This window comes from Pyxicephalus adspersus, chromosome 4, assembly GCF_032062135.1.
Source record: "Pyxicephalus adspersus chromosome 4, UCB_Pads_2.0, whole genome shotgun sequence".
Classification (NCBI taxonomy): Eukaryota; Metazoa; Chordata; class Amphibia; order Anura; family Pyxicephalidae; genus Pyxicephalus; species Pyxicephalus adspersus.
The window spans coordinates 35031074-35047089 of NC_092861.1; the positions used below are offsets into that span (position 1 = coordinate 35031074).

Consider the following 16016-nt stretch of genomic DNA (forward strand, 5'->3'; position numbering starts at 1 on the left):
CATATAGCTAGATTCATCAAAGCTTAATATGTTTTACATTTGTCATGAGCAGTCCATCATACACCACTGGGGAATGGGGATGTCACATAAGTTGGTCAGTTAAAATTCAGAGTTAATTTATGGAACTAATTCCCTGAAATAGTAAGAGAATTTTCGGATGCTCAAACCTTTATAGGGAGTGGAATAGCATTTCATTAACAGTGTACTGCAATCCTTATTATTAGTCTTGTGGTTTTACATGGAGCAACCATTGCCCACAATTCCCAAACTATTCCTAACTGGAATTTTTTTCAGCTTACATTTAGGCATTGTTTGATCAGGTAGTATGTCATTTTTGCAGCTCTTGGTCCAGTTAGTACTTCAGATCATCTACAGTAGAAGCCTTTCTGTCATCACCTCGAGTACATCTCATCAGCACTTGAACGGATGGACACAATTAATTAGCTTTGCAGTAGACTGCTGGCACATCTGTCTGAGGTTCTCAGAGTTCTCAAGGTATAAGAAACACATAGTAATTTAAGCCAAAAGAGCCAGCTGCTTCTTTGTGAGCTGTTTTGACCTAGAGAGTTTATGGTGTCATTGGTTTAATAGGAATCCCCTTTGTAAAAGTTTAGCCTTCCACAATTGTATTAGGAATTGTACTTCAGTATTGTAGAGAACCTTGAGAGCCCCTGGGGAATGGTGGATTAATTGCAGGTTGTAATGCCCTGAACTGCATACCATTGCTTCATAAATTCTTTGTAAAGGATGACTGCCATTTACAAAAACACTCACTTCTCTTCTATTCATGATCACCTCTCTATAAGGATTGTTTTCCTTATTTATAATTCTTAGGTATGAGGTTTGAGACTCTAGCTTGACTTTATTTGGTGAGACGAAGAGTCATGTGTTCAGTGCGAAAGCCCATAGCAAACAATGAGAAAGCATGTTTTTGATAACATTCAGTAAAGTGAGACCTGGTTGCTTTGAGTTTCGTTACTACCAACGTCATTATTGTGCTTTATTAGAACAACTTATTTTGTATTGGATCACAAAGTTCTCATTTGTCTTTTAGGCTGTTAGTGTAGTAAATACCAAACATATGCCCTAGTAAGCCTGTGGTGAATACCAATAGCAGACATTTAGATGTATTGAATCGCCTGCTTGACTGTTTCATTATAATGTCCCAGAAAGGCAACAGCATTTACTTTTTATAGGGTTTTGGCCACCTAGGTGCTAGATTTGTCCAGCAATGTAGTAAAGCACACAGTAAACTTATGGCAGGAGCATAAAGTCAACTATTTTAAAGGCAGTTAATCTTGACCCCAGAGTTGTTTTAGACAACCAAAGCTGCAGGTTGCATGTGGGTGTTTAATGTGTGTAGAAGAACCAGCTTAGCCCCATGGTCTTCCATTTAGGGTCATTCCTCACTTCCTATACTTGGGACATGCCAGCTGAAGTTATTATCTGAAGAGGGAGAGCGCGGAACTTGTTTTTACAACTGTCACACGCTGCTACTTTATTTATCAATCGGCAGCTACTTTCCTGCCTTTCTTGGCATACTTGCAAACGAAGACAAAAACCCGTCTCAGTGCTGCTTATTGCTTTCTGTACTGAGTGATGAATCCTTCTCATTCACCCATGTCCAAATGTTAATTTACCAGCTTGTAAATCTTACTAGATAATTTAAAGTGTTTTATCTACATCCCAGGTTGCCCAAACCTCAGCTAATGCACATTATTATAGACTTTGTATAGGCAAAGAAGACACTCGAGCTTTTTTTATTAAGACAACAAGCAATCATAGTATGCAGTGTTACAGCTTAGATCAGTCAATAATAGTTCAGGTTAAAGAAGCAAAGAAAGCACGCAGAAAAATAATGTGATTTTTGGTTTGTTGCCCTGGATTACTGCATCCTTTACCTTACTTACTGTCTTGTTAAGTATGGTTTTATACATTTAGTACATTTTATGGTTTTATACATTTAGTACATTTTATATCTATGCAACCATATTCTAAATAACTTCATTTTTGTTTGTTAGGCATCCCATTTTTGTATAGGCAAGTAAGGCTTTGTCCTGAAATTCTGTTGGTTCTGTTGGTATAAGAAAATGTTAAAGGGCAAATAATTGAGTTTTCACCAAATAATTATCCACTGAAATTTGGTATTAGAAACTGACCCTTTATTGTTTTACATAATAAAAACAAATATTGAACAAATCTTTGCCTGCACACTCAGGTTGTCCTTTAGATCCTGAAGTGTTTGTTTCTGTTTATGAAAAAGAAATGAATAATTTTGCCCCGGGCATATCCTTGTCACCACCTCTCCAATCAAGAAATGCATAAAAATAATAATAATAGGAAACCCCTTGCTATGCTTCTTGTCTGTGTCTGTTCTTATAACTAATCTGAGCCTTCGAGACACACACCCTCTCCAGTCTAAACTCGCCCAGCCGAGAAACAGAAAACTGTAATTTAATGGGCTGCGTCAAAGTCCTCTTGAGAAAATTGCCCAGCTTAATGAAAACAAAATGTGAGCTTAGCATTGACAGTAAACAAAACTAAGATGCACGCACAATGTGCCTGTGAAAAGATTTGGGGTTGGAGGAAGCAAAACCCCAAAGATTCTCCTATTCTCATTGAAAGACTCCTAAACATTCAAGGTCACTAGGTGAGAAATGGCAAGGTCAGTCGAGGTCTTGGTGTGATTAATGTGTGAATGGGAATCCGAGCCGGCTGAGAATCAAAGATCCCGAAATCAGTTTTAATTAACCCGAAGCATAGGTTTGGATGGCCTCCTTCATTAAATAGTTAACTTTAGATTAATTTATTACTAAGATTTAAATAAAGTATGGGTTATTATGAGAAACAAATTCACCTAAAATGACAGGTAGTGTTAGATAAAACAATCCGGAGTATATTCATTGTAAATGACTGCCTGTAATTGTAGATTAATAAAACACATTCAGAATTCTAGGAGAATGCTTTAATTTACATTTTTATTGGGTGAATTCCAAACACCTTATTATTGGAATATTAATTTTTACAAATGATGTAAATGTGAACGATATTCTGGAGTATTCAGATTCTATTAATGGAAGCTTGGGTTTGACTTGTAGAACATATCGATGTGAAAAGATATCTGCCCTGCACAGTTACGTTTAAACCAACCTGTCAAGCTCGGCACCTTTATTTCCTCTTATCCTTGCTGATAACGTCAAGATTTTTTTTCGGCGTATGCCTGCCTCCTCCTTCATGTTGTGTTCAACTGTCACCCGCTACTCTCCGTATACCATCTCCATTCATGTTGGAGGAGAAGGTGGGGGCCTTCCTCTGACCCATCTCCCTCCTCAGACCTGCCAGCATCTGTGTGCCTAGTTTTCCGCTTGGCTGCTCCTGTGTTCAGAAGCTGCCTGGGCCTCGTCCCACATACCAATTACTGACTTTTTGCTTTCTGAAGATCTTGATTCAATGTGGCATATTTTCCCACGTGAAAGTGGACATAGCCGTTTGGAAAGGTGCCCTCAAACACTACATGTAGTTAAGAATGGAAAGTAGCATAGTGGTGAGGGAAACCGCATGTTCCTAAAATTTAAAGACCAGTTCCAACCAATGTTGTTTCAGTTTTTGTTCAGAACTGGTGTGTTGGGTTAAATACGGTCATTTTTTTTCTCTCTCAAGAATAACATTTACTTGTCCCTACTAGATAAATAGGGAAAGGTGGTAGATTCAAGATGACTGCCGAAACTGAAATATTCCTGTTTAATGGAACTAGGATAACCATGGACATTTCTTACTTATGGGGCATTCATACAAATTCTAGACATTATAGACAATAGACATTGGGATCATTGCAAATTCTTGCCAAAACCTGTTATCTGGCCAACACTTTTTAGGCTTAGCTTGGTATGTATCAGGAGGATACATTGGATGCATTGGAATGTTATAGGTTCCTAAATGTTTTTTCTGCTTCTGCCTAACTGTAGGTAGAGCTTACTGTTTGTTTTTTGTGATATTTTTTTTATTGCTTTTTACATTAAATATTTTGTTTTGTGAACAGGTCCTCCATCAGCTCCTCAGAACCTAATTTCCAATGTCAACGAGACATCTGTGAATTTGGAATGGACTGCTCCTCAGAACACAGGAGGAAGAACAGATGTCTCTTACAATGTGGTATGTAAGAGATGCGGTGCTGATCTGACTCGCTGCCGACCTTGTGGCTCTGGAGTCCACTATACACCCCAGCAGAATGGACTGAAGACAACCAAAGTGTCTATCACTGACCTTCAAGCCCATACTAACTACACCTTTGAGATCTGGGCAGTGAATGGAGTGTCCAAGCAGAACCCTGGTCAAGATCAGTCGGTGTCGGTGACTGTCACAACCAACCAAGCTGGTAAGTGTTCTTTGTGTAATATAAGCAGAGATAGATGGAGGTGAAAGTGTATGAAATTTGATGTATCTAGTGTTGTGGATGTGCAGCTAATAATATGTTTCAAATTTACTTGGAAATCTGGAGGTTTTTTATTGAAAGAATGACTTTCAGTTCAGATATCCCCCCTTCCTCCTGTTGCCTGACTTGCATATTAATGGAATTAATAATGACCTCAGTCCGTCATTAATAAGTCAGTTGTATTCATCACACTGTGGCAGTACAGGTCTGGCAGCGGTGTACCCGCAGATAGGTGTCATTTTAAAAAGCTGGAATATCAGGCAGCCCACTGTTTGGACCGTGTGAAAATCTCCTGGTGCTTATTATTTTAATAGGCAAGAAGAGACATCTGATTTAAATATGCAAATGTCTTTGCTCATCGTTTTGTTTATTATCCACGGGCAGTGTCTTCACCCTCCAGGACAGTCCGTACTTGCGTTGTTCAGATTGTGACAGATTTTCAAAGCCTGAATGGTGCCATACTCTGACAGGCACTCCATGGGGAAGAAATGGCAAAGGGAGAAATTGAAGAACCTTCAGTCCAGCTACAGATACACAATCAAACAGCAGTATGAGAACTCATTTGAAAAGCTGGGGACATGTTCTTTTTACATGCCTTCAAGCACCGTTGCTAGACAGTATGAAACTAGGGATGGCAAAGTAGCTGTGGGATTCAAGTCAGAATCTTTTTTTGCAAATTTCTGATAAGTTAAAGTATTTTTAATATTAATTTACTAATACTAATTAAAGCACTAATTTAGCTAGAACATTATTGTCCTAATAAATAAATGAAAGCAAAAACTACATGCTACCGATCAGGACAGAAAAGAAAAAATACCATTGTGCATTGTTGTTTGTAGTGTCTCTTGAGGAACGATTAGGACATTTAGTATAGGATCTGTTAGCATGAGTCAGGAGACTTCTATCACAAGTCAAGCATATTTAATAATTTCACAATCATTTTACATATTTAAAGTGATTAGTTTCCCAAAAAAGACACGTGTTTAGACTGTGCTGTGTGCACTGGAGTGAGTTAGGAGATCGCAATCCCAATCCATCTCCAATGAGATGGAAGAAAGAACACTGTATGAGAGTTGGAAAGAAAGGCTCTCTGTTGGTCCTCTTGTTGCATTCACTTTCTGCCGGGGAGGCCTCTCTGCTCTACTGAATGCTTTTAGGAATTTTTTTTTTTTTAAGGACTCAACAGTACTGGCTGTGCCAACAGACATAAACAAAACACGTTTGGGATCAGTTACCCAAACGAGTCACCTCTTGTTCCTTCTCTCCATCACATCACAGCTTGCTGGACACAGGATACACCAATTAGCACAGAAAGTGTGTAAATAAATTGAACAAGCCTTTACCCTAAGAGAGGCGACAGATAGTTTTAAACAGCTGCTGGTCGTTTAAAGTCAGTCCAGATTTTGGCATTGTGCTGTGCGATGCCCAGTGAAAATACAAAACCGAACGGTAACATAAACATTCACTACCCTAATTAATTACCCTGTCTGATGGTGTTATGTAAACTTATATTTTTTCTGGTGTGATGAAATCTGATTGCTGTTTTCCATATGCTTGCCAAACACCATGCAGGCATCCAATTATTCCTTCTGAATTTAAGGCTGAACTCTAAGCAAGGCGCAAAGGATTGCAGCTCTGTGTTCTAAATTGTTCTTATATATTTATGTTTTATACAAGCAATGTTCGGTATTACACATGTCTGTTAAAAAAATCCCTGCAACATCTTTTTTTTTTTTTTACACGGTGCCATAGTTCTGCTGCTGCCAGCATGCTATTGGGTTTCAATAGGGGTGAGATCATCTGCACAATTTCCCATACTGATCCCTGCAATATCTTTGTTGTGTGTGTTTTATTGTTACCTGGTGCCTTGGTGTTGCTGTTGTCAGCATGCTATCAGGTGTCAGTAGGGGTGAGATGGTCTACATAATTTAATTTCCCTAAGACAAATAAAAAGCCACTGCTTGATATTGTACACAGGATGAGGTGCTGCTGTTTTTTTCCCCTTCTTTGTTGCCTCATTTACATATCAATTTCACTTGTTCGTTAGGCGGCTTTTATCTAGCTAATGTCATTGGCTGAGCTGTGCCAGCTTGAAAAAAGCCGCATCCTTAAGTCTGGGTGGAGTTGTTTGCCCCCAAGGGCTGTACTCACTGTTTACCAACACCCCATTGTTGTGTGCTGAAAATAGAATCATTGGCTGGTTCGATTGCTGCTATCCTAGCAAAGGGTGATGGAGACTGATATAGAGAGGATGTCAGTGCATAGAAATGAAACACAGACTGGTACAGCAAAAAACAATGCATTTATTAATACAAAAGGCAATGTGCACTGATAGCATCCAATCAGAACTTCTCACAACTTTAAACAGATAAAGCTGGCTTTTTGATTGGATGTTAAAGCTAATTGCACATTTTTCTGTCCATCTCAGTCTGAGGATATATAGTAGATGCATGCTATGAATTTTAGATCTTCAGCAGATGGAGTCTAGAGGACCACAGATTACCTTTACTGAATACTGCTTAATAATGGGGTACAGTGTTTGCAGTGAATGCTTTGTTCTAGTGGAATTTACAGTGCTTTGGTAGATGAGGGGTTAAAACAGACATTCCGAGTGCTAAGCCATAATTAAATAGTCTCGGTAATATTCACGTCTGGTTTTGTCTCTGCTTTGTGGAAAGGAGCCGGACTAATGAAGACCTGCAGCAGCTAATAGAAGCAGACATCTCTACTGCCTTTATGGAGAGGAGAGATAGGTAGTAGTTATATCTGCCGCTGCCATAAGGCAGAAATAAATGTTTTTTAGCCAGACATGCTGCTTGCCAGCAGGATGTTGTCACCTGCTTTATCCAGAAAGAAAGACTTATTGTAGGGCAGCCGGAACACACAGCCCTGACCTCCTGCTGCTAGGAACACTCTGCTGTTAATAGTTTAGTATATTTGGCTATGGTTTTGGCAAGCTGCAGCTGTCTATTCCTTGGGTGTCACAGGAAGCAACAATGAGTTCAAGGAAAGGTGTGGGTTTGGGGAGGAGGGAAGTCAATCACAAAAAGAAAGTAGCAGGTACATGTTTTATTTGACAATCAGTTTCCCAAAGTTGATTCTTCTACACAGCCACCAATTTGGTTTAGTTTTCCTAGGGACTTTCTTTATTAGGCCATATATAGCACTAAATCACCAACAAGACTTGGATCCTAAATGAAGCGCCAGGTTGTCATGCCTTCGCTACCGTATATACTGGGCTACTGGTGAGACAATTGTACAGTAGTCATTTTCTCCTTGTCAATGATATCTTCTACAGTCAGAACTGATATCTTTGCCACTGTCAGTAGATTCAGGTTTTGCACTGCACACTGAGAATACATGTACTTACAGCTGAATCCCTGGGAAGTAAGTAAATACACTAATAAAATATATATAGGAGTGACCTGGCAAAGGATTGTAACTCTTTGCAGCCAGTTTTGTAATCCAGCTACCCATATCGGACAGTTTAGCCTAGTTCAGGCATTCTAAGCCAGGTGCATGGGTTCCAGGGTTCCTCCACAAGTTGTAGGGGTTCCCTTGGGTAAAAAGGTTGAGGACGACGAGTCTAGTCCTTATAGCTGTGCCAGTTGGGCTCAGTGTTTTAGCTTTCCTTCTCCCAGTCTGAATGCAAGAAATAAAAGGAAGGACAAAATCAGGAATAATTTGCTAGTTTCATTTAAATCGTGCATATAAACATAGCTGTATTTATTTGTGTTTTTTATTTGTTTAGATTTAATACAATAAAATGGTAGTAGCGCATTTATAAAATATTCTACGATTAGCTGTAATCTTATATAACACTGGTCTTACTAGACTGGTAAAGCGTCTTAATAAATGACAATCTGCATTTATTGTGATTTCTGCACTCTCAGGTTAAAGGCTGGAATATTGAAGTTGCAGTGTTTTGTTGTCTGCCATTTAACTGGCAGTGTTTTGGTACTTAACACAGCTTTTAAGTATGTTCCCCAGTGCAGGCGCCTTCTTTTCCCTCTCCACAAACTTTCTTCTTTGCTTCCCTGGGGACAGATCTGTTGTTGAGATGCCACATGATTGATTAGGGAAACAGAGGGGCCACTGAGCTGATGTTTGAGTAATGTTAAGAAATCAAGAGGACACAAGCCTAATCAAACACACAGTCAGGAATTGTGTTTTAACAAGATGATGGATTGCACTTCTGTGTGTTTTCCTGTCTTGCTCCTCAACATCTACTTTACTTTAGTGACTTTTTTCAAGAGCATGCAATGTGTTGCCGTTCCCTTGCCATTAATTAATTGCTTCCTTTCTAAGCAGCCTAAAAATATGCAATTCTCAATTATTTTGAAATAATACAAAGAAATGCATTAAGAAAGTGTTTAGTCTTCATTTGTAAATTTGCAGATGGTGATTGAAATGTGTAATGCAGTGGTTGGGTGCAGAAAAAAAGCTGTTCAGATGGCCGCCAGTGCTAACCCAAGTGCCATGTGACTAAGCCGCCCAGTATTTGTATCTTTTAAATCTCAGCTCCTTTAATACAAACACAGCTGAAAAGGTTATTTTCAACATGTCACATTTACCTTTAAAAAGTTTTAAAAGAGAAGTTTCCCTTTGAGTGTTGGAGAGATAGCAAAATAAATTTGTTTTGTGAAAATGCTACAAGAAAAACACAGCAAGTCAAGGAGCGACTATACAAACAAACATTGTGGAATGTGGTTCAAAAACCAGCAGAATCTTTTCATGAAATGGAGAGTGATTATACAACACAATACAGGCATGCACGTGACTATGTATGTATGTATGTATGTGTATCTGTATGTATATCAGCAAAGCCAACCGCGACGCCCCATCTAGCTGGGTGCTTGTTTAGTTATGGATTCTACATTTTATTTTAACATAATGGGAAGAAATGTGTCTGGAACCTTTGTGATTCACCTGAATGGATGAATATAGATATGCTTCATTTACGCTGGGAGTTTCCATAATACAACCGCTTTTACACTACAGTGCATTTGTATTACTTCCTTTCACAATATTGTCATTTTTTGTTACTTTTAAGTAAAATATTTTTTTTGTGCTTATGTGTTCTTCTTGTCAGGACCTCCAGGAATATTATGTGACTGGTCCCCTAGGGTCAGAAGCAATGTGATATACTGGGATTGTACAGCAAGGCACTTTGGGGAGGGTGTAAGAAAAGTCGTGTTTATATAGTACGGTCTGCTTGTTTTATCCTAGTGGTTAGAGAATATACAAATGTATTTGCTGTATGTAACTGAGCATAAAGGCAATCGGGGGTATTGTCTAAAAATAACAAATTTGCTAGATAGGACAATTTATATTTAATTTATCTGCAAAACAGGTTTCTGTCTCATGAATGTTCACAAATTTTTCTGTTACCTGTTCCCATGACATTATTTCATTGCAGTAACTGATAGAAAAGCTAATGCAGGAACATCTGTTTAAACCACTGCCCATAGTTATGGCATTTAAATTGGCCATAGCAACTTACTTTCGATGTATCAGCAGCATGGGTGCACTCCTCTTGTAGCTAATCTATTATTTGTAAAATAGTAATTTTCTGAGCAATGGGTTTATAATAAAAAATCTAAAATTGCTGGAAATATGCTGTACTTTTGTGCTATGCATACAGTTTGCAGGAAACATTGATTCAGGGAATTTTAGCACTGCAGACTACATGAAGAACATTGCATTGATTGAATATGCTAGGCAAAGTATTCTTTGCAGGTCCCCGTCAGGTTACAACCTCCTGCACAAAGATCTGCTTCTCTTGTAATTGCCTGGAGCCCGGGGAACTTTAATTACAGCTGTTTACTTCCTCCCCAGCATCTCTTGTCTTCATTTAAGAGTCCTGGGCCCAGGCCTGTTCTGCCTAACTGCAATACATGTTCAGGAAACACATTTTATAACACCTGGGAGGAGGGTAGCAAGGCTTTGTAGCTGGCTCTGCACTGCCACTGGGTATGTCATCAAGAAAGTTGATGGTACTAGTAAAACTAGTGCTAGGTGTTTAATGGCCGGGTCTGCGGAAGTGAGCATCAGATCTGGATGTGCTCAGTCTGAGACACCTCAACCTGGAGCTTTGATGAACACATCAAACTTAGGACTTCTCAATCTTTACTGCAGGACAGGCTGCATACCTGCTAGACTGCTCCAATAAAACCAACAAGCAGGACGGTGTCGCTGGCTCTTCAAACAGCTCGGCCTGTTCTCACCTTAGAAGTCTTATCTGAGAAATGACTTACAAGATGCAATCTGTTATATAGCAGCCATTAACATTCTCCTTTCTGAAAGGTGTCGGATAGCACATAGCAGCCATTAAGGTGATAGTTTTATATACAGAAGGTAATGGGAACTGCTGAGCAACATATTGCTTTACAATTAAAGATGAAGTGCACTCAACAGTATTGTGAAGAGGCAGTTGTATCATTCTTTAGTCTAATACGTGGAGGTGGTGATATTCTTCAGATGTGTTTAATGCCTGCTATAATGAGTAAACCTACAGGGCTTAGCAATGGTAGAAGTATTTTAGTAAGCTTGTGTTTGCGAGCCAAGACCAAGTCCAGAAAATTCTGAAACCAAACTTTGTTGCACAGGCATGTAATTATAAGAAAAAAAAATCCGTGTAATAAAAAACATGAAAATAAATCTCTTTGGCCAGTCTCTTGTTTTTTTTAGTGATACAGGGCAAACCTTTTTTTTTGGTAGCCAAACTCAGGTTGTGTAAGAGATGAGATATAAGTGACTCCATATAAATGACTTCAATGATGGGATTGGATGAAAAGATTAAGGGATTTTATGTCATTTGTTGTATCACAAAAGATTTGCCTTTCTATGGCCCACATAATCTTGATTTTATTCCTGTAATGATCACAGGTTAGCAAAATATAGATCAGTAAACAAATAGTGCTCAGTGTCTTGCACAAGTTATTATTAGTTTCTAATAAAAGTCAGCAATGAATGAATTGTCTAAATCCCGTTTTATTTCAGTGTCCTCCTGTCCTTGAACAAGTCCCTTTATCTTCTTCTTAGCTCATCACAAATAATAGGCTAATTTGTCATGGGTAGTGACCTATTGTGAAACCGTGGGCAGCACTGAATGTATGTATATTCATTACTGCATAAGAGGAGTATTACAATAAAATGCTCTATCACAACAAGCTGTCATTACATTGTGTGAGTCTTGGGACATTTTGCTGTTTACTAGCACTATATAAGCCCTCCTAGTGCTGAAGTCACCTGCGTGTCAGGATTAGTTATTGAATCAGGGGACTTTGTTAGTTGTGAGTCAGTGTTGGTGTCATTTTTCTAGTCAGTTCTTTTGACTTTTATTGTACTTACCATGTTTCCGGGAACAAGTCACATTGTGGGCGATCCTCATATTCCAAAGTGTCGTTTTATATAGGTTCAAATTAAATAGTTGATGACCACATTCTTTGTTTCTTAAGAACTAGGGAGGAGTCCTGGGAAGGCAGGCAGTTAATGGTTTAATATTTCCTAATTGATATAATTTCCAACTTAGTCTGTTCAATTAGCAATGAGCAAGTAGGGTAGGAGTTGTAGTGGCAGAATGACAAAAGTATCCTGCTGCAGCTTTGACCGGTGTAATTGGCCTTAGAAGCTTGTTGATGCAAAAATGTTAGAATAAGTTATTATTATAAAGGGAGTGCAGTTAGCTGGTCAGAGAAAGAGCTATCCTATGTGAATGGCAAAATATATTGTATAGCTCTTCTAGGCCATGGTGGTCTAACAATATATTCAAAGCTCTAGGTTTGCATATATCAATTCCGTTGGCTGCCATGATGCACTTAGAAAACTTTAAACTTGCATACTTACGTGTATATAAGCTTTAACTACTAAACTTTATGTATGAAGTGGGATTCTTTCTTGTATTTAATATTCTAAAAATAATACCTTTTTTTTTAGGATTAATGTCTAATGCTGTGCAACTTATTTCAATTTGTCTATGTGTCTTCTGCAGCTCCATCAACCGTAACACAGATTCAGCCAAAGGAGATCACCAGACACAGCGTGTCCTTGTCCTGGCCAGAACCCGACCGCGCCAATGGTGTCATCTTAGAGTATGAAGTCAAATACTATGAAAAGGTGTGTAAAATCAAATCTCTTATTTCCTGTTCTGCACTAGTTTGAATGGGCTAGTTCTTACCTGTCTTTTTTCATTTGGCTTACCATAGGACCAAAATGATCGCAGCTATCGAATTGTAAAGACTGGAACTCGCAGTGCCGACATCAAAGGTCTTAATCCACTAACTGCCTATGTTTTCCATGTCCGTGCCCGAACTGCAGCAGGATACGGAGAGTTCAGCGGTCCTTTTGAGTTCACCACCAATACTGGTGAGTCTAAAACTACTATCAGTCTGTATTATGTCATGTCTAAAGTATACGTGTTGTCTTGAATTCATAGAGAGTGAGGTTATAACAATGTCTTCTTCCCTTAGTTCCGTCCCCCATGATCGGTGAAGGAGCCAGCCCTACAGTGCTATTAGTGTCTGTAGCCGGGAGCATCGTCTTAGTGGTCATTCTCATTGCTGCCTTTGTGATCAGCAGAAGGTATGTGTGATACTTTAATGCAGATTTAGGCCACTCTTCCATTGCTCAAAAGTTGTTTGGAAACTGTAAGCCAGAAATGGCAATTGTCATATTCACATTTTTTTTCTTTCCACCAAAAGAGTGCTATTACACAAATATATAGTTCTTCCTAATCTAATCATTCAATGTAAATAGCAGTTATGTTGTGAAATATACAACAGCTGGTCAGATATCACCTTTTATTACTTTAGAGTGATAGTGGTGATTGGGTATTATAGCTTTCTAATTGTACATAATGATCAACAATATAAGTTCAGAGACCTCAGAGGCTGTTGTTTTATTCTCTAACATCTACCGAAAAATAAAATATCCATTCCGGGTGAACAGACCTTTTAAGTAATTGTATTTATTCCATTTGAGAGCTGTGCTAAATTGTGAACAAAAGCCATCAAACGCAGTAAAAGAAGAAGTAAAATAGTATTAGAATGTTCTTAGCAATGACTGCTATTGTGCTGATAGAACAGTGTACCAGCTAAGCAGGTTGGACTGGAATCCTTTTTTCTTCTCTTTGATAAAAAATAATGTTTTATCCCTTATTTCAGAACAATCTGAGAAAGTATGTGGAGTATTTTTAGGATTCGAACTATGCCTAGTTCATCTTTTGTCTGAAACCCCCCTTTCCCCAGTACCTTCCTCTCATGGGAGGAGTTCAGACCTGAAAACAAAGACATGTTTTCTGATTAGCATCTAAACATAGCATTCACAGTGTAAACCCCTACTAGGTTTTTTAATGTCCCCAGCATGTAGGCAGCAGAAGCAGCCTGCTATTTAACCATGATTTCTGCAGCGAGAGCCCCATTCCAAATTGGAAATGAATTCCTCTAATTCCTGGGATCTCTTTTTTTCAGTGCTGTTTGTTCGAGGTTTTGTGCAAACACTAGGATGACAATAGGGATCATCAAAGTGACACTGTCTTGGTGTCTTAAGTCAACCTGAATTAAATATGACAGCTGGTATGCTTTTGATGGGCAACACTTGATTTCCACAAGTTCCTCTCCTTTACTTAATTTCTACATTGTAGTTGGAAAATAATAGAAATGATCTGGGTGACACAGAGAATTCCAGTTACTTTGTAGGCTTGATGCATCTCAATACAATGCTAAGTAAAAGCTGTTAGAATAAATCAGTAGCATCTCATTGACCTAGACCACTTTTAACGTAAAAGTGAGTTTTGATTGAAAGTTGTAAAGTCTTCTTTGTATCGGGGGATCGTCAGCACATTTCTGTCCCTAATGACAAAAGGAGGGTGGGATGTAGTCGATAGAAGGCCAGCCTTGATTGGTTCTTAGTAGATCACTTTAGATAAAAATGAAATGGCGACCCTTGGACTTTCATTGATTCAGCCATAAAGCTGTCTGTGTAGGAACATGGCCAGAAAGCAGCAAGTTTACAGCTGCATAGCCTCTAATGTGAATTCAAACATTTTCTCCTCTTCTGCCTAACACAGCAAATACATGGAAGGAAGAATCAGAAATTCTATACAGTTCATTTCTTGAGGTTTTTTTTTGGTTAAGCTGCTTGCTACATTATTACAAGTGGAATTTATTTTATTTAATATAGGGACACAAGGTGAAAAGGTTATTGCTGGGTATAAGTCTGGAATCACAGGAATGTTTGGATGCTGGAGAAAGATTCATTGGTAAAATCTTTACAGGAGGGAGAAGGTTGTTAATGAGATATTAATAGTGTTCTTTTTGTGCTGGTGTTCACCGTCTGCTGAAGAGCTGTTCATATACGTTACATTGCAGTCAGTGTGGGGTCGGAATCCTGAGTGTGAACCTAATTTTTTTTTCTCACGGGTGTCACCTAAGGTCTATGCTTTATGGGCAATATTTACTTTTCACTATTGAGAAATGTAACCACTTGTTGGCAGTCATCTTATTAGGATAAAGGTAGATTTTTAGCAGCTCATTGATGTTACTAAAATCTTGAGAAGTAGTTAACAATCACTACATAGGCCCTATGGAGTAAGATATACTAGAAGCATGCAGTAGTTGTAATAGGGCCACATGATTGTAACATGGCAGAAATAACCAATACTACAGCCTACTTGTGTTTTTGCTTCATTTCACTGATCATTTGCTATTGTTAACAATTATTAAATAGCCATTTTATTAGTAGAGCTACTGAAAAATCTCCTTTGTAACAATAGCCTAATAAAGGGTCTACAATCATGAAAATAAAATCTCTCAGCACTAATAGATCCATATTGTCCCTTAACCCTTACCCACATCCAGCGATGATTCGTGTGTATAGGTTACGTTTTATTACTTTTTGCCTTCCCTGTTCTTGTTCATCCTTTGTGTATTGTAGCCCTCTTCTAGCTGACATTAGTGTAAATGGTTGATCTATTGGCCCCGGCAGCTTCTAGAAGCATTTCTGAACTGTGACATCTCCAGGAACAAGCTTCCAGTTGCTAGCACCGTGTCATTGCCCAGCTGGACAGTTCCGAACATTTATTCCTGAGCACTTTAATGAGGTTATGTAATCGGCTGACAGAGAGGAAGGCAGATGGTGTCTCTTTCGTTTCATAGCAGCTTGGCGCCCCTGTACATGGCTTCATTCTCTTTAGTTCTAATGCTGATTTCTTAAAGCTGTTTTTTTGGAATCAGTTTCTACCAAGCAAACTGGCATTGAGAGGTGGATGTGAGTCAGTCTTGTCTTATATTTCTCCCTTTAACTATGTGAATACTGGATTCCTTTATTATAAAAGTAGAAAGGTGAGCAGCATAAACTGTACCTGTATACTGGACACTGATGTCAAGCTATGACAAAATGTGAGGACCTGTGTGCATTGTAGGTAGATACAGCTAAACAGTTTTTTCCAGGTTTTGGTCTGGGACATATATATATAGTTGTGAGACTTTGCCATTTTGTACTCAATGTATGCCCTGAGGCACACCATTTACACATCTGATGTATGAAGGGGAACTGTCACACTAGGCTGCAGTGTCACAATGCA

The 16016-nt window shown here is 38.7% G+C and overlaps 1 protein-coding gene across 1 annotated transcript in view; it reads left to right on the plus strand.

Moving 5' to 3' along the window:
• EPHA4 (EPH receptor A4) overlaps positions 1–16016 on the plus strand; it is a gene marked incomplete at its 3' end in the record, with an annotated part of 51316 nt that overhangs the window by 21640 nt on the left and 13660 nt on the right. Inside the window, 4 exon segments of the mRNA XM_072407870.1 lie at positions 4040–4375; positions 12426–12550; positions 12640–12799; positions 12904–13015. Of these exon segments, the coding sequence (XP_072263971.1) occupies positions 4040–4375; positions 12426–12550; positions 12640–12799; positions 12904–13015 (733 nt within the window).